General features: G+C 38.4%; 3 protein-coding genes across 4 annotated transcripts in view; 2 read left to right on the forward strand and 1 right to left on the reverse strand.

The window, feature by feature from the left end:
* Positions 1–3,675: 3,675 nt before the first annotated feature.
* Positions 3,676–15,130, forward strand: LOC108431263 (myozenin-2). Its single transcript, XM_017704281.2, has 6 exons — positions 3,676–3,796; positions 5,383–5,490; positions 9,876–10,030; positions 11,407–11,494; positions 11,865–12,045; positions 14,747–15,130. The coding sequence occupies exons 2-6, from the start codon at positions 5,415–5,417 to the stop codon at positions 14,922–14,924; spliced, it is 678 nt and encodes a 225-aa protein (XP_017559770.1). The 5' UTR covers positions 3,676–3,796; positions 5,383–5,414; the 3' UTR covers positions 14,925–15,130.
* A 44-nt stretch (positions 15,131–15,174) lies between these two features.
* On the reverse strand, positions 15,175–23,350 carry rbm22 (RNA binding motif protein 22). Its single transcript, XM_017704280.2, has 11 exons — positions 23,237–23,350; positions 22,047–22,100; positions 20,735–20,764; positions 20,453–20,585; positions 20,123–20,223; positions 19,683–19,855; positions 19,246–19,446; positions 18,511–18,675; positions 17,996–18,084; positions 17,562–17,693; positions 15,175–16,018 (listed from the first exon to the last, which is right to left on the reverse strand). The coding sequence occupies exons 1-11, from the start codon at positions 23,288–23,290 to the stop codon at positions 15,870–15,872; spliced, it is 1,281 nt and encodes a 426-aa protein (XP_017559769.1). The 5' UTR covers positions 23,291–23,350; the 3' UTR covers positions 15,175–15,869.
* Positions 23,351–26,842: 3,492 nt separating this feature from the next.
* ndst1b (N-deacetylase/N-sulfotransferase (heparan glucosaminyl) 1b) overlaps positions 26,843–27,158 on the forward strand; it is a 96,470-nt gene continuing 96,154 nt past the window's right edge. For both annotated transcript variants that reach the window (XM_017704440.2, XM_017704441.2), the window contains exon 1: positions 26,843–27,087. The gene's annotated coding sequence lies outside the window, so the exon portion shown is untranslated. The remainder of the gene's footprint in view (positions 27,088–27,158) is intronic.

Raw genomic sequence — 27,158 nt, forward strand, 5'->3', positions numbered from 1 at the left:
TTGTGTGTTCTTTGAATATGTCTGCCCATCAATCTCTACGGGTTGACTCTATGACCCTGGACTGTATCGACCATGACCCTGGATTTGCCCATAACAAATCTTGCTTTTTCTCTGCACTTGCATCCACCTCATCCTCGCTCCCCGTTGCACCACCGAAACAGTCAGTACTGAAACATTTGGTAAAGTTTGGGTAGTTATGATTGTTTTGAAATGTTCAATCATTCATTTTAATAAAATGAACATAATTAAGGTATAGTGTCACTCAAAAAAAAGCATTTTAGTCTAAAGTCTAAGATCAGAGTTTCTGATGGGCTAAAGGCAACGTGCTTGGTGGTTTCCTATGGCAACCCACCACACCCCACCTCCAGCCACCCCCCGAAGATGACTGAAAGTGCTGATGGAAAGATTCGGTGGGTGCACACAGCCAACACCAGCACATAACAAATAAAGAGAAAATAAGACAATAAATAAGGTTATGTAATAGATAGATAGATGAGGTTTTATACATACACCAATGGACTACAATCTGTAATTATAGAACTACAAAGTGCACCTATAAAGTAAGTAGAGCTGATAAAAAGGACAATGAGCATAGAAACAAGGAGGTGGTCATAATGTTATGCCTGATCGGTGTAAATAGATGAAATGGAGTTGTAACTGTTGTGGAGAAACAGCTTTAGTAGAGAGGTTAGAGTGGAGGAGAGAGAGCTGCTTCATTTGCTGCTTCAGTGGAACTAACAAGAACCTTCCAGAACCTTCAGTGTGAGAGGCACAGAGAGAGAACATGGAGGAGAAGAGAGAACAGAACATATAGATCAAGCAAACACTCATTGTCCCTTCTGTTCTTTTCTCCACTAAATATAGATCAATGATTCCAAAACGGCTGTCGAGTAAAATGCTGCTCTTAATTACTGAATCTGTTACCATTAATATTCTACTATAATTTAGTTTTCATATTCCCTCAGTGAAATGTTCACTTTTATAGTCGATCAGATGATTTAAAGGTTTTACTTTTTCAGGAGGTGCTCATTGTCCATCAACTCCACTTACCATATAGGTGCACTCTGTAGTTCTACACCTACAGTCTGTAGTCCATCTGTTTTGCTGCATACTTTGTTAGACTCCTTTTACCATGTTCTTTATCTGGACTCCCCAAAGGACCACCACAGAGCAGGTATTATTTGGGTGGTGAATCATTCTCAGCACTGCAGTAACACTGATGTGGTGTGTTAGTGTGTGTTGTGCTGTTATGAGTGGATCAGACACATAGTGCATCGTACAGTAGGAATAAATGGTTTAGATAAGACCAGAATCAACCATTTCTGAGGTATCAAGTAGCATATTTGCCATTCTGTTAGGAGGCATGGCTCCAGGCTGAGTGGGTAAAACTGAATAAATGTAGTTATGTTACAACCCCAATTCCAGTGAAGTCAGAACGTTGTGTAAAACATAAATAAAAACAGAATACGATGATTTGCAAATCCTTTTCAACCTATATTCAATTGAATACACTACAAAGACAAGATGATTAATGTTCAAACGGATAAACTTTTTTGTTTTTTGCAAATATTCACTCATTTTGAATTTGATGCCTGCAACACGTTCCAAAGAAGTTGGGACAGGGGCAACAAAAGACTGGGAAAGTTGAGGAATGCTCAAAAACACCTGTTTGGAACTTTCCACAGGTGAACAGGTTCATTGGAAACAGGTGAGTGTCATGATTGGGTATAAAGGGAGCATCCCTGAAAAGCTCAGTTTTTCAAAAGCAAAGGATGGGGTGAGGTTCACCACTTTGTGAACAACTGCATGAGCAAATAGTCCAACAGTTTAAGAACAACGTTTCTCAACGTGCAATTGCAAGGAATTTAGAGATTTCATCATCTACAGTCCATAATATCATCAAAAGATTCAGAGAATCTGGAGAAATTTCTGCAAGTAAGCGGCAAGGCAGAAAACCAACATTGAATACCTGTGACCTTCGATCCCTCAGGTGGCACTGCATTAAAAACCCACATCATTCTGTAACGGATGTCACCACATGGGCTCAGGAACACTTCAGAAAACCACTGTCAGTGAACACAGTTCGTCGGTCCATCTACAAGTACAAGTTAAGACTCTGTCATGTAAAGCAAAAGCCATATATCAACAACACCCAGAAACGCCGCCGGCTTCTCTGGGCCCAAGCTCATCTGAGATGGACTGACACAAAGTGAAAAAGTGTCCTGTGGTCTGACGAGTCCACATTTCAAATTGGTTTTGGAAATCATGGACGTCGTGTCCTCTGGGCCAAAGAGGAAAAGGACTGTCCGGATTGTTTTCAGTGCAAAGTTCTAAAGCCAGCATCTCTGATGGTGTGGGGGTGTGTTAGTGCCCATGGCATGGGTAAATTGCACATCTGTGAAGGCCCCATTAATGCTGAAAGGTACATACAGGTTTTGGAGCAACATATGCTGCCATCCAAGCAACGTCTTTTTCAGGGACGTCTCTGCTTATTTCAGCAAGACAATGCCAAGCCACATTCTGCACGTGTTACAACAGTGTGGCTTCATAGTAAAAGAGTGCAGGTACTAGACTGGCCTGCCTGCAGTGCAGACCTGTCTCCCATTGAAAATGTGTGGCGCATTATGAAGCGCAAAATACGACAACTGAGACCCCGGACTGTTGAACAACTGAAGTTGTACATCAAGCAAGAATGGGAAAGAATTCCACCTACAAAACTTCAACAATTAATGTCCTCAGTTCCCAAACGCTTATTGAGTGTTGTTAAAAGGAAAGGTGGTAAACATGCCCCTGTCCCAACTTCTTTGGAACGTGTTGAGGCATCAAATTCAAAATGAGTGAATATTTGCAAAACGCAATACAGTTTATCTGTTTGAACATTAAATATCTTGTCTTTGTAGTGGATTCAATTGAATATAGGTTGAAAAGGATTTGCAAATCATCATATTCGGTTTTTATTTATGTTTTACACACCGTCCCAACTTCATTGGAATTTGGGTTGTACAACTGAAGTTCTTCCTATCTAACACCTGATAAATTCATCCTCACCTCCCGTTCCTGTGACAAAATGTTCGCACTCCCCGCCGCCAACCTACTCCCTATTCCTCAATCCTACATCAGTTGTACTACAGGGTTTGACATCAGGGTAACATAAAAATAACATTTTGCAAAGAAAATTACATTTATGAATTAGAAAAATAAAAATTAACTAACAAAACCAAAGAATGTTGGGAAGTATTTTGGGCAAAATGACTCTTCGGGGTGTAGGACTCATCCACATGAACCGATCTTAACTAGATTTATCTTTGTAACTTAGATTTTTATTAGTAATTATAACAAATAAAAAACAAATTGTTCCCATCAAATCTCTTCACAGTAATGACAAAGTACACTTGAAAGATCTGGAAGTTAGACAAAATGAATGAGGGATGGCAGGTTTAGGGTTCTAGGTTAGAACATCTCAATAGAATCTCAAGATGTGATCGTGAGCCATGAGGACAGACTTAGGCATGACTCAGAGCATACAGCTAGCAGCCTCTCAAGTTTACAGCACCTTCTGTGACGCTTGGTATGGATCATGTTTTTTATTAGAGGGGATATGGAGGAGCCCTTGTGCTAATCCTAGTCCATTAACCTTACAGCACATTCGGCTCTATAATAAGCCTGTGATCTAACCAGGACATGACTGAGGGTCTGTCACTGTTCCAGGCAAACATAAGAGTTTGTGCTTTCAGGTAGATCACATCGATTCAGTCCCACATCAGTATATGAGGAGAGACACTCCTTTCATAAACAGGTAAGTCTGGCAACAAAGGCTTAGTAGGCTTAGCATATGAGCATGATACCTGAGAGAATATTATTAGTTCCTACTTTATTTAAAAGATCACAGCATGTAAACATTCAGTGTTTTGAATCATTTAAAAGGATTTTATTGTAGATACATATATGACGTGTTTCTAAGGTTTCAGACTATTATAATTATTATAATAATTAAGAAAGATGTAGAACATTAAGAATGAAGTTATGATAAAGAACAGTTGTGTGTAAACATTTAGCCTCTGCAGCAAATTATTTTCAATATATACATAGATTTTTTGCAAATATTAATACATAAGGAATTTTCGCCCACTCTTCCAGAGCGCTTCTAGTTCTGCGATATTCCTGGGCCATCTTGCATGCACAGCAAGCTTAAGATCTACCCATAGATTTTTAATGGTGTTCAAGGGACTGTCAGGGCCGTTAACAAAAGCTTCAGCTCATATTTCTTGAAGTAGGTTGTGGATGTCTTTGTCATCGTGGAAAACAGCCTCTTTTCATTTCAGTTTCCTGACTGACTGTATCACACTTGCTTCCAGAATTTGCTGATATTTAGTGCAATCCATTGTTCCGTCCTTCCATGCAATGTTTACTGTGCTACCACCCAACCCCATCGCATAACATCCACACCCTTTCTTAACAGTTGGCAAGGTGTTCTTTCCATCAAATGCTGTTTCTTTTTTTACGACAATCATACCTTTGGTGATGGTGGCCAAAGAGTTTCATTTTTACTTCATCAGTCTTTAGCACTTGTTTTTAAAATGCATCTGATTTATCTAGATGTTGTTTTAAATACTTCAGACTTTTCAATGTAGATCATACCCCCCCGGTATGGTATGACGGGTCTGTTGATCAGCGCCGGATTAATGGCTGCAGATCCGGATGGCCGCTTACACTACACTGCACAGTCTAACAGTGCCCCACCACTCTTGTGTCAGCTATACCGTCCTGCAGGTCCTTCGTTATCATATGGGGGTTTTGCTTTGCCTTTCTAGCCAGCATAAAAATGTTTTTAAAGTAGTTTGCTGCAGAGGTTGTGTTTACTTCTTTCCTCACTTCAAAAACCAACACAATAGGTCATTTGGCCAGATGTGTTCAAACATTTGCATACATCTGTACATACATAACCATTGATATCTAACTGCAGTATACTTTTTATTAATTATTAAGTACTTGTTGACCTATAGATATATATAATAAAATATTAAAACACCATATAGTGTAGTTTATTGTGTAACTACACTGTGTTGGTTATTAATGAATAAAATAACAATTATTAATATGACAAGTGATTCCAAACTTTTTGGAGGTAATATAGGGAATCTTAACCTGAGCTCTAGAAATATGTCACTGATGTCATATCAAAACCTCTTACTTTTTGAAACCTTAACCTACCCAAGTTCCCATACCCTATGTTAATGACAAATACTTTTTTGGACAAACAAAGCTTTCTTGAATCTTAGCAATGATTATGTGGGTAGGAGAAAAAGAGATCCTAACAATGTATTACTGTACGTGGTCTGAATGTAAAGAAATGCTGCATTATGTTGTGCTCTGTGTCTTCAGCTCTTTCACTGGTGAACATTGCTCAGGCCATCATGCGTGTGCTGTACACTGACCTGGATAAAGAGAAACAGCAGCAGGCTCTGGCGCTGAGCTTAGAGGCACGGGGAGGTAAGTCACAACAGACGCAGTCCAAGCAACAGCAAAGCAGACAAAACAATCTTTATCTTTTCTAAATGAAAAACTGAGCTAACAATTAAATTGCAAAAAAATGTCATTAAAACTCTACATATTGCTAGTGTCCACCACGCCTCACTGGACATGGTAGGAGTTGGTAGCTGAAGCAGTATGAGGGCATGTAATGAAATATCATGGCAGGGGTCTAATAGCCTTCATCTGGGGGAGATGACTCACACCTCCATGATTGGGCAAGAGCCGGAAGCCTCTCAAACATGAGCTGATTGTGCAACCAGCAGGCACTGAATATGTCCAGACACCAGTGTCAAATTTAATGATTCAATTGCTCTATTAGACTTGTGGTGCCCTAGCTCAGACAACCAAGATGAGACGGGCTGTGGTTTCAAACATGCCTTTGATGTCCAACCTTGATGAAACTGAGAATATCAAATAGAGAAGTGTCTGTTTTCACCTCTTGGGCTGACATACACTTCTGTAATATTAGTACTGTATACATACTGATATAAATATATAATCTTTACTGATGAGATAATGCCTGTAACAATCGTTAATCTCTGGCCTCAAAATTATTTGATTTAACTTCACCATTATTCAATTAGAATCAGTTCAGTTATGATTCCATAGGAAACAAATCATTACACTATGAAATCTTAAATTTTACTACTACTTGACTGGATTATTTCAGTGTAATTCAGAATTATTCAGACTGAACACACAAATGTAACTAGAGGAACTACAGCACTAAGTGAAAGTGAGGAAACCACCATTCATTTCTTTAATTTCAGGTCTAAACAGCCATTAAATACAAGTTTCATACATTTTTCAGTATCAAAAAACACAAGAAACACTTTTTATAACAGACAATTATACAGAAGCCTGAACAACTAAATATCATTTTTGTAACACTTTATTTGGGTGGTCCACTGGTAGGTGCTTTGTAAATGCTCAGTAAATCTTTAAGTAACGTTCAACTAAATATCCCATTATATGGACAGTTTTGCTGCTCTCCAAGGTCTTATACTGTTATTAGGATCAGTAAAACTAGTTGATTTAAATTAAGTGCATTGGCTAGCTATGCTACATTATTTGCCTTGGATTGAACAGCGCTACAGTGGAGAAGAGTTGGTTTTATTCCATATTTAAAAAAGCACTTGTGTAGAGATGTAAGTAAAGTACATGTTATAGTTTTGATCCACACTCCTTAACTGTCTCTTTCAACAACAGTCTCTGCAGCATAATGACAGCAAGAATTCAAGGCTAATCTGAAGTGCTCGCTTGTTGTGTTTTACATCTTCTTGGAGCCTCTTTGGCTGGTTGGGCTGTAGTTGAACTTTGTTTAGCCTCTAAGTGGTTTTGATTGTGTTTGTTTGTTTAAAAATGAGCTAAAACCACACCATGCATGCCTGACAGGAAATATACTAAGGCAGGGCATATAAAGTAACCAACACATTAGGGAACAAGCCTTGTGACTGGAAGGTTGCCAGTTTGATCCTTAGAGCTGACAGGATATGACTGAGTTGCCCTTGAGCAAGGCACCTAACCTTCAACTGCTGTCTGGGCGCTGCCCTTGAGAACTGCTCCCCAGGTGCTATGGATAGGGCTGTCCATCACTCCAGGCAAGTGTGCTCACTGCCCCCTAGTGTGTATGTTCACTAGCATGTATGTAGTGTTTCATTGCATGGTGGGGTTAGGTTGTGGAGGTGAAATTTCCCCATTGTGGGATTAATAAAGGTCACCTGATCACTTAAAAAAAAAACTTTGCGTCCGACAAACATGGCATCAGTAACACTTTACTGTGTGAGCAGATCCTCCTTCATGGTCAGCTTGAGTCCTCTGTACACTAGGCTGACATCACATAGCATCTGGTGATATCGGCTGTTGGTAGTGGTGCGTTTTTTATGAGTATGAGAGATGATGAGCATAGTATTGGGCTGATACCCAATGCCAGTATCACTATCAATGCATCCTTAATTATTATAACTGATAGCAAAAACTGATGCAGTTTGAGATCTTCAGATTGATACATCACTGCATTTTAATAACTATCTACAAAATACCAGAAGTTAAGAGTTTTTATATATTGCTATAGATTCTAATGCCAACCTGGTTCTGCCCTAAATTGCATTCTTTGAAACGACATCAAGTTTTGAATTTTTTTTAAGCAGTTTGAGGCACCAAATGGACTGTGAAAGAGGACAAAGGCTGCCCAATTTGCAAGTGTTTCAAAGGCAAAATTAGGACGGATTCTTTGAAAATACATCTCAGGAAGGAGCAACAATAAAGTCTGACATGCAGTATAGCTGCTGAAAACACAGCACACACACACACACACACAAACATGGATGGAAGCCTCCCTGACTGCATTACAACCAAGTATGGGCATCATTAAGCTTCCCACAGCTCATATTTATGACGGAACTGTCATTTGTAAACCACTTGTTAAAAACAGACTTGTGCACTGGGCATGAACTGTGAAACAGAAAAGGAATAGGGGCTTTTTTGATTGCTTTTCTGGAAAATGGGTGGATTTTCTAATGAGCTTTCACATTCAGGTTACTGTATGTGTTGAGAATACTGTTCTACAAGAATGATTTCACTACTTGTTGTGTTTATAACAAACATCTCAAGGACTAAAACTGTTGTAAAGACAAACAATAGGACATTTATTGAAGGCCTTGCATATAATCATTTTGTCAATCACAATATATTTTTACTATAATTTATATTGTAACCTATACTGTGAGGCACAGGCCACAAATACATTGAATTGTTTTTTTTTTTAATTTATTAGAAATCTTGGCATTTTATCATATTTATATATATATATATATATATATATATGAGAAAGGAACCAGCACTGTTGATCAGTTAGTATTTGGATGTTAGACCTTTCTCATCACTGCAGTGGCATTGAAACGTTAGTGGCATGGTAGTATGTGTGGCACTGGTACAAGTGTAACAGGAACCAGACATGAATTACTGACCAGGCTATTTGGACCAGTGCCTAGCTGCCTCTGACTGCCAGGCCCTTAGAGGAACTTAGACCACAACACCACAATGGTTGGGGGGTGCAAATACCTAGGAGAGTCTGCTACAGATGTAAAGATTAGCTTAATAAACAGCTCTTTAACTTGTACAAGCTACTAAATAAATGGAATAAAGGATGACATGGTATCTGTTTTCAGGCCAATCAAGTTTAATCTTATTTTTAGCTCACAGGATTTTGTTGTTGCAATTCAAAAGGGATGTGTAATAGTTGCTGTTTACCTTTACATGGCTTGGTTTAAGAAAAAAAACTTACAAAGCATGAACTGTTATGATACAAACACAATACAATATCACACAGTCTAATTTTGTTTGCTCATAAAACAGAAAAAATACATTCTCATTTGTTTGTTTGTTTGTTTGTGGATTACTGTTGGAGTGTGGAGAGGGTACATTCTGAATGAACAAAGGCAGATTAAATGTTTTGACTAAAGTTAATTGGTGCAATGCCAGATGCTGTGGACGTCTTGCTTTTTATTCATTTAGCACACCTCAAAAAATGCAAATGAAATGATTATATACATACAAAATGCACCGACATAGTACCTGATAAAGTTCTGTGTAGATTATCTAAACCAACCTCCTCTTCACCTCCTTGTTTCTACACTTCGATTTCATCAGCCCTCTGTAGTTCTACAATTACAGACTGTAGTCCATCTGTTCCTCTGCATACTTTATTAGCCCCCTTTTACCCTGTTCTTCAAGTGGTCAGGACCCCAACAGGACCACCACAGAGCTGGTATTATTTGAGTGATGGATCACTCTGCAGCAACACTGACATGGTGGTGGTGTGTTAGTGGGTGATGTGCTGGTACGAGTGGACTGGATACAGCAGTGCTGCTGGAGTTTTTATATAAGTTAGTGTTACTTTTAAGCAAAGGGCACAGTCCTGTGACCACTGATGAAGGGGTGTATTGGTTGACCAACACAAACTGTGCATCAGTAGATGAGACATTGTTTAATGCACCAGACAAGGCAAGCGTGTCTAGTGTATGGACACAGTGTTTAAAAATTCCAGCAACATTGTTGTGTCTGATCCACTCCTACCAGTGCAACACAAACTAACGCGCCACCATTTCGGCAGTGTCACTGCAGTGGATGAGAATGATCCACCACCCAAATAGTACCTGCACTGTGAAGAACAGGGTAAATGGAGGACAACAAAGTAAGCAGTGAAATAGACAGACTACAGTCTGTAGTTGTAGAATTACAAAGTGCACTTATACGGTACATAAAGCTGAAAAAATTGGACTGAAGAAATAAGGAGGTGTATTTAATGAAGTGGCTGGTCAGTGTATATGTGTGTTTATCAGAGCACTTTGACCTGGGAAAGAAGATCAGTGCTCCTCAGGACTTGATGATGGAAGAGCTGAAACTGCGCTCAAACAGAGGGTCCAGAATGTTCCAGGAGAGACAAAAGAGAGTGGAGAGGTTCACACTGGAGAGTGTCGGGGGGAGATATGAGCCTGTGAGTTAACATCACAGCACTACGCACCATATCATTATTACATACACGTTACCAGCACAGTTTCAAACAACATGGACAGCTCATGAATTCAACTTAATTATATGGTTCCTCAATGCCTTCTCTGCAAACTAGTGCTGACTATGATAGCACATAGAGCTGAATAATTTATATATATATATATGCTTATTCAGGCCATAGAGACCACATTTGTCTGGTTCCATTATATACAGTGCCAGTCAAAACTCTAGACGGACCTGATTGAATGTGTCTTATCTTAAAGACATTAAAGAAAGGCTGTTTTTACCTTAGACATAAAAAATAGTAAAATACAGACATTAAATGTATTTAATGTATTTTTCTTGACAGCATTTTGATCGAACAGTGTCTACAAACCTGAAATTTTTTTAAGTATGTAAGGCAAAAAAGCTTATAAACCCACTAACAAGCAATATGTTTCCCAGAATGTTCTTTTGGGAATGTTCCCTAAAAACATCATCGTGTAACATAATCTGTTGCCATGACAACATCCTTATAATATGCTACAAATGTTGCAGTTAAAACGTCTTAGTTAACATGTAACCTTATGGAAACATTATATGAAACGCTAAACATCCAACATTCTTCTTTGAACATTAGATTAAAAAGTTTTCTTTAAACATTAGTAGAACTTGTACTTAATGTTAGCCAAGGTTATGGGAACATTCCCTGCTAGTCGGGTTTACAGGACAAGGCAAAACATTCATCATATTTAACGTAAAAGTTAATGTAAAGAGATTTTATTTCAAGCAATTATGGAGCATTTCTGCTGGTCTGTTCATCATGTAATTGTAAAGGGCAGCTGATTTTCTCAAATTATGTTAAAAAATGAACAACAAATATAGGCCTTTTTTTGGACAGCGATGATGTGTGTATCTTCAGTTCTGTTGAAGATACTGTATATAAAAAATGTAAGATTTGTTCATTTATTTATCACTTTTTTTACTCATTTTCACAACATAATTGTATTTGTTTAATGTCATTGTTATTAATGTCTTGACTATTATTCTAAAATGGGTAAAACAGAACAAATAAATAGCAGGCGTAGCAGTATGGAGATGATGGTATAGCAGTATGGAGATGACCTCATCAGAAAATGCTGGATCGGCTGTCAAAGAGACAAAAGAAAAGACCTGAAAAGAAAATCAGATCTGTATCAGTCGATACTTACAGTTTCAATATCGGTATCATCCCATCTCTATAAATAAGGAAACCCCCTTCTATAAGAGTGACCAAACTTTTGGTCTGTCTATGTCAACACAGAATGTGCAGAGGTGTTAATGAATAAAACATACTGTACAATGTACTTGTGGCCTGTTTTACCTTTTCTCTCTTTGCAGCTCTTACATGAGGAGACAGAGGTCCAGCAGGCCGATACCAACCCACCCGAGACAACCAAAAAAGGAAATCCAAATGTTCTTGCACCAGGTGACCATATGAGAGCACCAAATGTCAGTCTGTTCACATTCTTGTAACTTCAAGAAACACTATATGAACAAGAAGAGAAGCATGCAGTGTACCAGTTAAGACCTTTTAGAAGGTTCACTGGAGATGCTTCGCAGATGCTCTTGTCTTTAACATACATATAGTACATCTATACATACAACATAAATATCTGCTAAATTCAACTTTTCACTAAACCTAACACTCACTCTAACCCTAAAGCTGTTTGTGATCAACTGAGTTCCACCAGACAGAATTGGTAACATTAGCATTTGGAATTAACTACTAAACCATGAATATAGTGTAACTGCTTACTCAGCAACAATCACCTACTATCCTAATCCATCTCTCTCAGGTTATTCTGGGCCCCTCAAAGAGGTTCCTCATGAGAAGTTCAATGTCACAATAGTCCCAAAATCCTACTGCTCTCCCTGGGAAGAACCAAGTGACAGTGAGACACTGCTAGCAAACATTAATGCCAACCTGCCGGAGCCTCCCCAGAAACACACCCCTTCCAACTACAAAAGCTTCAACAGGTAGACCATCATGTTTCTAGACAGTAATAACAGGCTTTGCAACCATGATAATAAAATCATGTTGAAATGAACTACTGCTTACTCACTGAATAAAGGACAGGGACGATGTGTTGAAGGCTACTAGCCCTCAAGGCCTGGTTGAGGTACATGAGGACTCAAGGGTCAAGAGCCCACTCTTGGCCCAGTACATATGATTCACAGCACAGCCAGTGAGTACACAGTGCTATTTAAACACTGGACAAGAAAGAAAATGCATTACATTGCTCTACATTTGTCAGATGATCTGGAAGAACATGATCAGCATCATCATAAAACCTCTCACTGAGCGAGACAAATGCTAGCCAGCATTCATATGGTTCAGTAATCTCCAAAAAGCCAACTTTTTGTAACAATTATTATGTTGTACTTTGTTTTCCATTTTCAACACCAGAACATGTCACCCTCTGAGGGTGCAGGTGCATTCTCAAAAAAAATTAAGACAAAAAAAAATGGACAGAACTTACACGTCTATAGCCGGAAATCACAAGACTTCCTGGACCTCCTTTGAACATTCCAGCTCTGCCCCTTTATTATAACCAACACCTGCTGCTTCTTGTGTTAGTTTGGCTTTTTTTGTTCTTGGCCGTTTTCACGTTAGTAGTGTTTTCTAGTGTGCCTTGACTTTTAAGTGCCTTTGTTTGTGCCCTCTTGATTCCTGCCTCTAAAAATTCATCCAGTCAAACTGCTCATCAACATCTGATTTACGCAATTTGTTTTTGAAAATATCAAACATAAGTCCTGCTAACTGATCTCACCTAAAAGAGTCAGAGAGCTGATTGGAGACAGGTAAACTCTGAGTTGAATTAAGTATGGAATTGAGAAACTGATTCTTTTTGGGATCACCTCCCAGCTTAAACAGTATTAGAAGCCTGCACTTTGTCCCCACTCTTGTTTTACAGATAACTATTTGTCAGAAACTACCTAAACAAGTCTGTTTGATAATATTGAAGAACTCCAAACACTTTGAGGTACTGGCGTGAGGAGGAAGATCAAAGAAATTTTAGACAAACTAATTGAACAATTTAAAGACTAAGAAAGTGAGACCAAAGGTGCAGTGTGTAAGATTTAGCAGCATCTAATCGTGACGTTGCACATTGCAACCAACTGAATACCCCTCCCTCTCCTCTCCCTTTCCAAGCGTGTAGCAGAACGTACGGTGGCCATCAGGTTTTCTGCCGTCACCTGTACCATTTTTGTTTTGCTTATTCATGTTCTTTGACAATGAGGGCTGTCCCCAAACCTGAAGGCAGTCCTCTCAATGCTATGCTGCTAGTGCTGTCCTAGTGCCTTAGAAGGCAGTGCTGTTCTCTGTGTCAGTGCTGGTGTTTTCTGCTGTTTTTCCAACCTCATCAGCTCTGACATGGGATTGTGGGATATGTAATGCAGTGAAGGAAACATCTAAGCTACCTTGAAAAAAAAAAAAAAAAAGACAGGCAGCATGTTATACAGTTGATTTGGACATGACTGTGTGCCTTCCTGCCTCAGAATACTGTACAAGTAGGCATTTACTATGTTTCAGCACAGCTGATGGTTCACCCTCCCTTGCTTTTGCCTGTGCTAAATAATAAGTGTAATCCTCTGCTTGTGAAAATGTTGGTTCTTAAAGGTCTTGCAACACAGAATGGTTAGCCAGCACTGCCAGCAATCACTGATTCATCTTCTTTCTATGTCTTCCCTCTGGTGCAATGGAGGCAAATTCAAGTTGCTGCTTTAGAGCCAGTGTTTCATTCGTCTGTTCTACGCCACTGTAAACACATGGCAGCACAACATGGCAGCTTTTGGTGGAAGAGAATATGCTCTCTATACAGATATGACAGGGTCATTTTAAGCACATTACATTTCTGCTAATAGATCCCTCTAAAACTTATACACTGCACCTTTAATGTGATTAGTGAAGGTAACATTTACGCAATCTGTACCCAAGATTAGGACCTAGTTTACATCAAAAGTGGAAAAAACACAAAAGTACACTACTGTTCAAAAATTTAGTCACTTATCATAATTTTTATTTTATACATAATAAAAATGTATACCATGTGGATTAAAATTTTCCAAACTAAAAAGGTAGTTTTATTGGTTAATCAGTATTTTAAGAATGATGTGGTTATTAAAGGACAAATAATACAGTATTTATCTTCTTTTTTTTCCAATTTGACTAATTTAATCTCCAATGTTGAAAAGTAACAAATTCTAGATATTAATTTTATTGTAACTTCCTTCTCAATGCTGTACAGCCTTATCAGTCAATTTACATGTGCTTACATGTTTAAGTTATGACGTATAAAATATGGCTTGAAATGTGAAGCTTTCAATCTGCAGTGGCAAGGTTAATGGGCTACAGTCATCATACAGTCCTGTTTGTCTAAATCATTTGAATGCAATACTTAGAACATTATCTTTAGAAGAAATTTGAACAAAAGTCAGGTTCATCTTATAAGTAACATACTATAGGCCTTATAAGCCAGGCCATGTTTCAATTTCACTGAATGCTTACTAGCATATTGGGCAAATTTAAAGGTAAACAAAAGTCATTTTAGTGGGAAACTGAATAATGAAATAGCTTTTGACATCATTTCACCTAAATTCACCATCAGAACTGCATATTTAGGTTCCCTGGTGCTTTAATAGGCACAAAACTAACCAGCATTCTTCATTTTGACAGAGCTCCTATGCCATTTGAAGGCACAGCAGGTAGTATGAGAATACTGCCTCTGCCTGGCTTTGAGATGATTCAGACTTTCACAGAGCCTAGGCTCACCTGGGAGAGAATGTGTGACCGACCCAACTTCAATCGTGTACCTGCAGGATGGAGAGCTCAACGTGAGACGGATGATCTGTAAAAACCACCCCAGAGAAGAGCTGTTGAGAATGTCTGCACAAGTCGGGTGATGATCAGAGAAGAGTACCATCATGTGGACGTTGATGTGAGAGTCTGCAGGCTTCATCCATTTGCATGTGTATGGAATGGAATCACATCAATTGCAACCTGAGCCAACAGGCACTAAGCAATGCCTGTTAATTAAAGTTTACATGTGTGGTTTCAATACAGCTGATTTACTTTTTTTCAAGTCGCGTTTATAGAATTGCGAATGCAGCATGAGAAGCTAAATTTAATGGACCACCAGATCTTACAAAATAACCTTTGAAAGAAAGTTGAATATTTAATACTGTCTATTTCCACTAAGGTGACAAATCCATTCTAAAACATGGAATGGAAAGATGATCCTCATTCATACTTACATTGGTCACTGACTGCTGAGAACAGAAGCCTATAGACTGCTAGCGTGGTCAACATTGGCCCCTTGTGGAATTTATTGGTCACTGCAACCAACTAAGCTTTTTAAACAAGACTGTATAAAAAGCAGGATACACACACCATTGAATTAAAAAAAAAAAAAAAAAAAAAAAAAAAAAAAAAAAAAAAAAAAAAAAAAAAAAACACACACCACACACACAACTTCAGAATTACTCTTTCTACATACCCAAGTTCTGAACAGACTACTCAAAGGTAACAAAGGTAGACATGAGTGAAAACTTTAAAAAGGTCCAAATATAAAATGCAAAAAATGAAAACATGCTTCCAGACTTTTAAAATTCCAAAACACAGGGTATTAATTATTATTTTAAGCTAGTTATGTCTATTACATATTTGTAAGTCTAGAACACGGTGTCAACAAGTCCATAAAAGGTTAAAGATATAAAAGGACTTTTAAAAAAAAAAAAAAAAAAAAGTGGGCAGAGGCAGAAAGGCAGATCACACATCAGTGAGGTAGTTTCCAGATCATCTAGGAGACTCCATGGCGACCAGCATGTGCACCCATGCGCTGCGGATCCTGGGAAGGGTAGTGTACCTGACCAGGAGGTCTCATGCCCATGGGAGGAGGCATAGGAGGAACAATGCCATCCATGGAGTGGTACATAGGGGGACCAAAACCTGTGGACCAGCAAGGTAGTCAATCAACACAGGGAATTCTCATTTTATAATATAATAGACTATAATGTTGTTCAGTTTAGCCTGACCAATGTGAACATTTGGATACTGATCTCGATTTTAAGGAGCTGAAGATTCCGAAATCTACTCAGAGGGTTATCAGCCAGCATTATCTTATACAGTCACAAATTAAACAGAGTAGATCATTTTTGTGCTTTGATGTACTGAACCTATTGTTCTGTTGTTAATTTAACATATGACCAAGTCTTAAATAGTATAAATATAAACAAACCACTTATTGGTGCTCAGTCCCTGTTCTGGAGATGACTTTTTTGTGTTTACCAATTCGAAAACAAGACCCAGTAGATTAGGGCTTAATAATTAGCTAATAATAAGCTTCTATTAAAAATAAGCAGAGTGGGGGCCCTAGGATTGACACTGGAAACCACAAAAATCATGAACTCAGGGTAGCAATATGGCAAAAATATACATCACAACACTTCAATTTTAAGGCTACACCATCTGCATCTTTTGCATTCTTCTGAGGTTTGATTAGGAAAACACACAAGTAATGTAACATTTCAACACAAGCAAAAAAAATAAGAGCACAATAAGTTCTATTCAACATTTCCAATCAAAATTAACAGGACTAATTATGATCTTTTTGTAATGATACATCCATGTTTGTTTTGTTACAGGGGAAATCCATTGATTTCTCATAATTTCTGTGTAGTTAAATTGTTCAAATGTCAACAAAGAACAGTGATATGTCCCACCCTAGAGAAACCTGGGAACTAGCCGTCTGAAAAGTTCCCTCAAATAAGTTATTACACTAAATGATTATAAATTAATATGCTGCCTAACACCTGAGACACTGCTTTATGATACTACCCAAAATAGTGCCCAAATAAAACTTTTCCTGACTTACCACCATTTCAACACTACATTTACAAAAACACTTCAGAAGACATGCAGATCCACTGGTTGTTTTGAATAGTACATCAAATGCCTGTATTTGTGTTGCAGAAATTGTGACCCTTGGTTCCTATCAAAACCACTGAAAAGAAGTTGGCAAGTTTCTCTATACCATTTCACATAACACACTTTAAATGTCAGTGACTATATTATGCAAGAATTTTGAAATAACACTGGATGATGATTCCCCTGATGATATGCTCAGGCAAGTATATTGTGATGTAATTTAGATAATTTTATAATTACAATAATTATACATATTGTCATATTGCCCAGTCCTAAATGAGAGGGGAGGAGCACTTCTTGTAAGTCGCTCTGGATAAGAGCGTCTGCTAAATGCTGTAAATGTAAAATGTAAATGAGAGGGGACATTCATATAACACGAACTCTCACAGTGCTGGACTCATGAGCGCTCAACAGTATATTTTACAGTTCAAAAGAATCTCAATTCTGATTGTGTTTTTCTTACATAACGTCTCCTTTATCGGTGGTAATTTCAACAATGCCCTTAAATCTGTGGCACGAACAAGGTATTAGTAGGTTCCTATTCTAAAGCCAGAGAAAAGCATACCTGGAGGTGGAGGCATGACAACGCCAGGTGGAGGAGGGATTCCTAAATTAATGACTGCAGGAGCACTATTAGGACCCAAGTTGAAATAGTTGGCAGGAGTATCATCATCAGACACAGGGGGAGGAGGCAGTGCTGTTGAATAGATCATTGAGTTACATACTACCTGAGGCATAAAACAAAGTACACACAAACTTTTTAAAGGATTAACATCAAAGTATTACATGATAAATCATATATGGCCTGTATACCTCCATCCTAGCTTCCTGAAAAGACTGGTCGGTTTAGAAAACATTGTCCTAGGTTTTCACGGCTGCAACAAAATCCCCTTTACCTTTCCTTGCCTTATGTACATATAGGAAACATTATAATCCTTTTAAGAGTCATCGAGTTTGTGTTTGAATAGGTGCCCAGAAGCAGGCTCCACAGCTCCTTACCTCCTGGGAGGCCTGGCACAGGCTCCAGTCTCATTCCACTCTCAGTCACACCGTCCTTCTCTCTCTCCCTCCCTCGTGCTGCCTGGGACCTATTCCACACAACAGCAACACAGAGTTACTCTTAAAGATATCTAAGCAAAGAAAAACAAGTCCATCAGTTACACTGGTATAACCAACAATATTATCAACACAAATGCCTTGTATTTACTGTCCATCACAACAGAATCAGCAAATACAGGTTAGAGAGGACATACTGTACATATATTCATATTTACTCCTACATTACATATACACACATACATATTTATATATGTATAATTTTAAAAAAGGGTTTCTGGTGTGTACTTTCTGAAAAGTAATAACATCTTCCTTCTAAGACTGGTTACCACAAATCTTCTGACACCCCTGAATGAAGTGGAACAAAGATCCCCCAAAGCTGAATGGTTGAAAAAATTACTCACATAAGGGGAGTAAACTGTTAAGAATTTTCCTCGCTTTGCTTGTTCATTTCTTACCTGCCCCACTTCACATTGAGGCGTCGGCCGTGGATGATGAGCTTGTTGAAGGATTTCTCTGCAGCCATTTCTGCAGCCTGACGTGTAGCAAACTGGATAAAGGCGCACTGCTGCCTCTGCACTACGGTGATGGTGCGGATCTCCCCAAACTGGTAGAAATGGTTCCTATGAACAGGCAAGCAGGGTATTCTCCGTCACTATTTAATGACTGAATTAAGCTAATTCAATGAGTAGTTACATTACAAAATAAAAAGTAGGATATTGCTTTTCTAACCGTTTCGCTACTCAAATGGTGTTTGAATATCGTAAATATTTTATATTGTTATGTATAGAAGAACATGAAGGTTTAAAATTAAATAACTGTGATTTAACAGCTGATTTAATGATATAGCATTGCGTTTTGGGTGAATGTGACTTACACAATTCAGTAGAGACTATCTAACAAGTTTTTACAATTTTGTTATTTCTGTGAAATATATCCATACTTATCTCCACTATGATTAGTCCTTTCCTTACTGTGAGACAACATTGGCCACTTGTGTTTTAAAATTCTCTGCAGTTACATACAAAACATGCTAAAATGCTTTATATATCCAATTTATTTCTTTCAAATTATGTTTAATACCCAGTATCAGGTGAACAAACACTAAAATGCATGCATATCTGAAAAAAAAAAAAGTATAATTACACAGATCCCTTGATGCCACTGTTCCTCTTATGTTAAAGTGCACTCACCTGAGCTCTGAATCTGTAATGGTATCTCCTAGTCCTCCGATATAAAGTGTGCTGATGGTTTTGTCCTCAGGTGGGTCCAGTCTAGGCATGGTGGAAGCTCGCTTCAAAAGCTTACCAGCCACGGGGTCATTAATGCCATAGTAACGGTCCTTTATGTTTTGGTCAGCCAGTGGGTCATCTGGATCAGTGGGCTTCTCGTGCCTATAGGACCACCAAGAACTTCATTCAATGCAGTAGTAATACATAATACATGATTGTAATAGATCACTATACAAAGCCAAATACAAAAACTGATTAAAAATGACCACATCTACTCATCCTACTCATACAAATGTTCGAAAGTGCCGAAAACATATTGTCTGAGGGTTATTGCTAAAAGCAGGTCTAGTGATGACCAATAGTCAAGCCATAACCATGGGCCTAGTGCTGTAGCTCACCTGTAGGGGCATTCCTCTCCTCTCCGGCACTCTCCCTTCACCCAGAAAGAGCAGATGTGAGGTCTGTTCCTCTTGTAATAAGGTGTGGTACGCGCTAACTTCAGCAGCATGTCACTGGCCCCAGGGGCCTTTCCCAGTGCACCTACAGGCCGAGTGCCATCAGAATTAGCAATCTGGGAAGAGGACAAAAATGATGTGAAGTAATCTGTTATAGTAAAATGCCTATATACAGAAATGTCTCAATGTGCTCAAGAGTGCTAAGAATGCCCAAAAATAGTATGACACATGCGCAACTTTTTCTTAATCTCATTATCAGCCAGAAAGTCATGAGTGCGTTCAACTAATGTTTCTCGATGATGATGATTATTATTATTATTATTATTATTATTATTATTATTATTATTATTATTATTATTATTATTATTAACAGCAATAACCACCTCTCTCTCCATGTTCTGGGTGTAGTACTCTTTGTTCACATCAGATTTTGGCACATCATCTTTGATGGATAACCCTGTGTCTCTGACCTGAATAGGTAAACCTTTAAAAACAAAGAAAATAGAAAAAGCATGTGCATTTTCAAACAAATGAGCAAACAGTAAAGCAGCTTGAATGGGTCGATATTTCTATTTCAGTGTGATTTTTGATTTTAAAAATTTCCTTAAAATATTACAGAATGCATACTAGCAAGAGAGTGATTGTAAATCACAAGCAAATGTTAACTGTAGATCAGGTAAACCAGTCTGTTATAAAAGAAGCCTGTTTATTACCATACTCCAGATCCAGCAGGCAGGTCTGACACACATTCTTCATCTTACTGCATGTCTGACACACCTCGGTCTTCTTAAAGCGCATCCTGACCCCTGGGCACCAGCGGAACACAGTGAAGGGACGTGCACAGATCTGAAACAGAACGGGTGAAAATACTAAAAAAAGCTGTGTGCAGGCTTGGGAATGTTTGGATAAACAGTAAATACAGAGCAGATTTTTAATTTTAACTTTAAATAGCTAAGAACGAAAAACAAGTCAATGCTATTAATTCATAACCTTACCTTACACTCTTTGCCATACTTCTCTTTGGTCTATTTGGAACAATAAAACACAAAGTGAGGTGACAGTAAAATAAAATTAAATCAAATCAAATGCAATCTTCTTCTTATAATAATAGTAATAATAATATTAATAATAATAATAATAATAATAATATCTTATTTTCTTCTGCGCAGGCATGACGCTTGTAACATGAATAAAATCTAATCTGAGAAATGAAAAAAGAAATAAATAAAATATCTGGATATACAATTACCATTCTGCTGTTTGTTCAGCCCTAATAAACCAAAGATCTCATAGTTCCTTCTACTGATTCTCCGTAATGCATGCTAGAGCAACTCAAAATATATTCAAAGCATCCTCAAGGGAGATTTAATGACAACCCTACTGGCATAATGTATACTGACCAATGCAAATTTATTAGGTCAACATTTAAACCTGGACCCAGTTCACAACTGATAAATTAATTTGACTTATGCCTGGACTCTGATAAGATCTGATAAGCTTTTAACCATATGCATTTACATTATAGATGATTAGAATATCAAGATCAGAATCAAAAGATCCGCCAATGTGTTGTTATTAAATCACGGTAAACAGTGACTTGCCTCTTACGAAGTAGCACTTTATTTTTAAGCCAAGTTATCACATTAGTCAGTTTGGTTGTAAAGAAATCAGAACTGGCCCAACTAAAAATTCAGGATTGCTGCATCCCTTATTCGGTAATTAAAGGCATCTGAGATCTGATTGGTGACTAATATGCAAATAAGCTTATGTACAATAACAAAATCAACAGTGTTGTTCCTCATGCTTTCCATGAGTTTCTTGTTTAAGAAATTGGTTGCCTTGAAATTCAAAATTTCACGTTATTCATTTCCGTAAATCTGTACAAGAAGACAGCTGGTTAGAGTAAAAACCCCTCAGTATTAGTTATTACAGTCATGGACTATGTGCATTAAAACGTAATGCAGTGAGACAGTCAATAAAAACAAGGCGAAGTAACCTGGCGCTTTATTTTAACTACCTTGAGCCTTTGAAAAAGAAATGCACATTCAGAGCTGAACTGAATGAGCAGCGATGCCTCTGTTTAGTGGTGGCCGTCCAGAGGGCATATTTCCTCCACATGCAGAACAGCAGAGGGAGGTGCAATCACACTAATTAAGAGGGGTTTCAGTTGTTGAATGTGGCCTGGAGAGACAGATGCATTTACACTTGTCTAACACCTGGCTAAATTGCCTATCAGATTTAAACCCTGATATTCAAGATGTATCACATGACAATGTGTAAACATGGCTTTAAACCCTCCAGACTTACCATTCGAATGTAAGGATTCTCACCCAAACATGTTTGACAGAGAATAGGGAAGTCCTGTTTCAGCAAAGAAAAATGAGAGTTAACAGTCATGCCATTTAAAATAAATTAATAAATATATAAGTATTAAAAAGAAGAAAAATAATACTAAGTAACCTAACCTAACAATATATGAATGTATTATTGTCAAGCTAATATAACACACAAAGTGACTGGAGGCGAGCGTTTAGACATTATCAGCAATGAAACAGCCCAGGGTAGCCCTGAGAAACATGTATGTTTTCCTGCGCGATCTGCAGAAGCTAGAGGCCTCCAATTTTACATCGGTCCTCAGGTAGCCGACTTCATCATCCAAAGCCAAACAGTCGCTGATTGCAAATACACTATATGTCTGAAAGTTTGTAGACACCAAAATCAAGGCAGTTGATAGGAGCCTCAACTCTTCTGGGAAGACTTTACACTAGATGTTGGAACATTTCAGTGACACTCCAAGGGAATTTGATTGCATTCAGCCACAAGAGCTTTAGCAAGGTCAGGTAATGATGTTGGATGACTCATTCTGGATCACAAACCCCTCTCCAAATCCCAAACGTACTGGATGGAGCTCCATCACTCCAGAGAACGCAGCTCAACAGCCCAATGCTGGGGGGATTTACACCCCTCTATCTAATGTTTGGCTTTGGGCATGGCTACTTTAGACTCATGTGCATCTCGGTCTAGTCGCAATGTTTTCTCTGGAGATTATACAAGCTAACTGCGGAACTAAACTCTCGTGTCAGTAACGTGGCACATCTTAAAGTAGCAGGAAATACAATGGAAACACAGCTAGTGTATCACTGTTAGCAGGTGCCAGTGTGCGTTTCCTTGGTAACTTTAAAGCTCATGTAAGCTAAGTTACTCGGAGACTGGCTCAATACCCACTCTGCTAAATAATCTAACGCCATACAGCCCGCTTTTTAAACAGATAATGCACTGATTCGTATTATATTTCACTATGGAAGTGTTTTCTTTTCCAGCTCCGTAGCTAACTAAAGAAGCTAATACGTTAGCACCGTTAGCGCAGTGGCTAACGATTACCTACAGCAGACTAGGCAGAGCTACGGAGAAATGTTCCGTCCAACAGCGTATATTTCTGAAAGTGTAAACCTACAGAAACCGAAAAATACATGTAAAACTAAGCGTTTTATACTCACTGAGTCCTCCCAGTTCTGTCTGTTGTACGTGTTGGCCCCTAAGGATGTCGCCATTTTCAGGGAGAGCGAGTGAGGGGAAACAGAAATGCGCTTGCTCTTCAGTCGTAGCTGTTTTGGGGCTCAAATTTCGCCGCCTACTGCATGGGAGTATTAAGACTAAGCCCAAAATGTGTTTAGCCGTGTTGTTTTTCTCACTGACGCTGACATTATTAGTAGAATTATCTAAAAATACAGAACAGAAATTGGGGCGTACCGTATGGCAACAATGTGAGACAGAGCAGCTGCAGTCTGGCAAGACCACAGGAATGTGGCTAACAGTCAAACAGGCAGAAATGTTGGAAGAATACAGAAAAGTATTAGGAGGATTATATTGCTTAACAAAAAATGACTTAATAAATATGAAAAATGTCATGGTGGTGTGTTCGTTACACTGTCACATGCTGTTGCCAAATGGCAACTTTCATATTTGTTTCGGTTGTGTCTTGAAGTTGCTGTATATAAATGGTGAATTAGGCAAAAAAAAATTGATGAGGCTTCATAAGCCAGGCCTCACCATGAAATGAAAGTGTGAAAAAATAGGTATATACTGGAAAAGGAAAGCATGTGATTAAAAAAATATATAGCATTTGCACATCAAGCCTTCATTTTTATGTTGTATTTCAAATCAAATCATGTTTTTTGTCACATCACATTTACACAGATGGAAAGTGAGTGAAAATCTTAGGTGTGTAGCCCCCTTATAGTATATATATATATATATATATATATATATATATATATATATATATATATATATATATACTGACTGAATATACACATATACACAATATACACTAGTATTACACTATTCCAGTGTACAGTTGTACAGTAATAAGTCATGAAATAAAACTATGAAATGTGCTGTTGTACACATTCTATATACACAGTTAGTCTGAGGTAGATAATAAATGAGATGCAGGGACACAGGGGATATAATACTCATATAGAATCTTCTAGATTGTACAAGATATGGATAGAAGATGTACAAGATGTCAACCTATATGTGTAAGTACAGATTTGCTAGATTGAAGGTGCAGTAAGATGAGTAAGGTGAGTCTGAAGAGATGTGGATGAGGTGGTGATGGTCCATGGAGATGATGATTCAGAGGTGCAGTGACAGGGCTATAGACCGATACACCAGCACTACTGGCTGTTCAGCAAACCTGATGGCCCAGGGGAAGAAACTGTCTCGGAACCGGCTGGCTCTGGACTTTATGCTTCTGTACCTCCTCCCGCTCGACAGCTGTGAGAACAGCTGTATTTAAACAGCAAAAAAAATAATAAAAGAAAGTGCTTGTTGCCATATGGCAACACTCTGCAAAAAGGGGGTTAAAGAAAACAGTTAGTATTGATCTTCATGTGAGGATCAATACTCAAAAAGAAGGAAATATCAACACTTTAGTATCGATTCTCCCACTCCTAATGAGTTAAATTAGACCACATTGAGTGTAGTGGTGATCTTGAGTGTAGTGGTGATTTTCATTGCATGAAATTCAAAACACACAGAAGTTTAACAATATATGACAGAATTCAGGATGGACCGTGTAAAACCTATTACTACACAAGAGATTTAATGTTCTCATTCATTTCGCATGCATTCATCAGCATAGCCTCAGGAAGAGTCAGGCTGAATTTCAGCGATTAGGAATCATCACTAATGGAGACCTAAGCCTGACTTAGGGAGTACTTTATATTATGATCAGTGGGCAGATGTATTGGGGGAGGAGGAGGTGAATAGTCATCCACTTAAAGCATCTAAAATGTTTTGCTTGCTTTTAGACAAAAAGATTTTTTTCTCTAGGCATTTTCCATTTTAAGGAAACCATTGGGCAACATGTGTTATACATTGTTAACATGAAATAATAGTCAGTCTTTAAAATGATCATCAAGGTGAAATTAATACTCACAAGTGGACAACCATTAAAGACATAAAAGGTTATAAAACACAGATTCTTCAAAGTAGAATTAAACCTGAAAATGGCACCACGGTTTAAGTGCACTGATGGTCTCTCAGAAGAGTAGATAAGCTTATATGTATTAGCTCAACGAGCGGCCAGAAACGACAGATGAGTTTAAAGTGCGACTGGTTTGCACTCCTTTGTCAGCAGTGCACACCACCGCACTTTAAGACGAGTAATACTCTAGAAATTTCTGTAACATATAATACTAAAGATTATTACAGCGATACTATACAGCACTATAGAAATTGCATATTTTCCTGTATTACAGATGTTTATGTTCCCTTGTACAATTTTGTTGTCCAATTAAAAAAGGCCTCCAACTATTAAATATTCCAAAATGTTAAGATGTTAAAATGTCTTGACACAAAAATAGAGGTGTAAAAGTATTGGTTCGACACACTTGCGCTCACTTTTGACAATAGACCGCAGCGGTCATCCAATATCTTTTCAAGCACACAAAACCTTTAAGTAACAGGATACGTCCAATGTGGTTTGTTTTAGAGGTTAGGTCAGCGATCAGATTTCTGCAGCTGTAAAGCAGTGTGAGGGTGAAGAGGTCAGGAAGTCCTTTAATGAGAGAAGATGAGCTCTTTGAGACAGCACAGCCGAATCGACATACTCTGGGATAATACACATCTGTCCAGTTTAAATATGAATCAGACCAAAGAGAGAAAGAGTTGTCTAAATGTCTGAATTAGCGAATTCAGCTACTTTATGCTTGTTGTGATTCAGAACAGATTGCCATGCAAATATTTAGCTTTACAATAAATGAACACTGTTCTTAAAGTGGGGGCATTTTCCTCCCATTAACCCATAGTGTAAGTATCAATAAAGATGTGTGTCACCCAAAATGCGCAAAGTGTTGGGTGTGTTGAGAAACGTAGGGCTGTAACAGAAACACTATTGCTAATTCATAACCCTGGTCCTTTCTGGCACATTTACAGTGAAGTTCTGGCAAGATTCTCAAGATGTAACTGACTATATTTCAACTGATTTATCCTTACTTTTATAATGTTTGGATTCCTTCATAATTTCAGTCAAAACAAGAATCAATTCTACTTTATTAATATACTAATTTTTCAGGTACTATTTTATGGCAATTTCACATTTTTTCTGTATTTTATAGATTAAGTTTAAGAGACCCTTATTAATCCCACAACAGGGAAATTTCACATCCACATTTTACCCATCTGTGCAGTGGAACACCACATATACACTAGTGAACACACCTACACACTAGGGGGCAGTGAGCTCACCTGGCCAGAGCGGTGTGCAGCCCTACCCACATCACAGTTGGGGGTCAGGTGCCTTGCTCAAGGGCACTTCAGACACATACTGTCAGCTCAGGGGATCGAACCAGCAATCTTCTGGTCACAGAGCTGGTTCCCAAAACTATTTCTATCCATAATACATATCTAATTTGTCCTCTACCCCCATTGAAAACTGTTTCTCTTTATTTTTTCCTTTTCATTACGTCCTCGTGCTTCTCTGCATTGATGTGGTTATTACCCAATTAAAAAAACCTACTGCTAATTCACTTAGTGCTGCTGCCCGGAGAGTAAACTGTCGCCCTCTAGCGCCTCGCCAGCGCAGTGCAGCTCTTCCCCTCTGGTGGAGTTTGTAACGGTGAGCTGGAGCTGAGAGAGGGAGAGAGGGAGAGAGGGAGAAGTCTTATCTGTGGGTCTGCCAGCAGGAAAGCCTCTCCACATTTAAACCGGGACGCCCCACTTCTGCTGGAGTCGGAGGAGACGCAAGCGCACAAATGCAGCTCTAATATCATTCATTTCCCCGGACTGACTGGATATATTCAAGGCATCGCATCCTACTGCTTCTGACAAAGACAGTGAACGGGTGAGCACATCGCTCTTTATGTTTTTGGGGGGTTTTGATTGAATAGCTGTGTAGCTGCCTCGCTAGCAGGC

This window comes from Pygocentrus nattereri, chromosome 16 (assembly GCF_015220715.1).
Source record: "Pygocentrus nattereri isolate fPygNat1 chromosome 16, fPygNat1.pri, whole genome shotgun sequence".
Taxonomy (NCBI): domain Eukaryota; kingdom Metazoa; phylum Chordata; class Actinopteri; order Characiformes; family Serrasalmidae; genus Pygocentrus; species Pygocentrus nattereri.

What these genes read in the sequence shown, in the direction of transcription:
- LOC108431263 (XM_017704281.2), top strand. Translation starts at nt 5,415, where the DNA reads ATGCGTGTGCTGTACACTGACCTGGATAAAGAGAAACAGCAGCAGGCT. An exon ending in TCGGGGGGAGATATGAGCCT is followed by an intron (nt 10,031 to 11,406) that starts GTGAGTTAACAT and finishes CTCTCTTTGCAG; the next exon opens with CTCTTACATGAGGAGACAGA. An exon ending in AACTACAAAAGCTTCAACAG is followed by an intron (nt 12,046 to 14,746) that starts GTAGACCATCAT and finishes TCATTTTGACAG; the next exon opens with AGCTCCTATGCCATTTGAAG.
- rbm22 (XM_017704280.2), bottom strand. Translation starts at nt 23,290, where the DNA reads ATGGCGACATCCTTAGGGGCCAACACGTACAACAGACAGAACTGGGAG. An exon ending in GACAGAACTGGGAGGACTCA is followed by an intron (nt 22,101 to 23,236) that starts GTGAGTATAAAA and finishes TTGCTGAAACAG; the next exon opens with GACTTCCCTATTCTCTGTCA. An exon ending in AGTATGGCAAAGAGTGTAAG is followed by an intron (nt 20,586 to 20,734) that starts GTAAGGTTATGA and finishes GTTCTGTTTCAG; the next exon opens with ATCTGTGCACGTCCCTTCAC.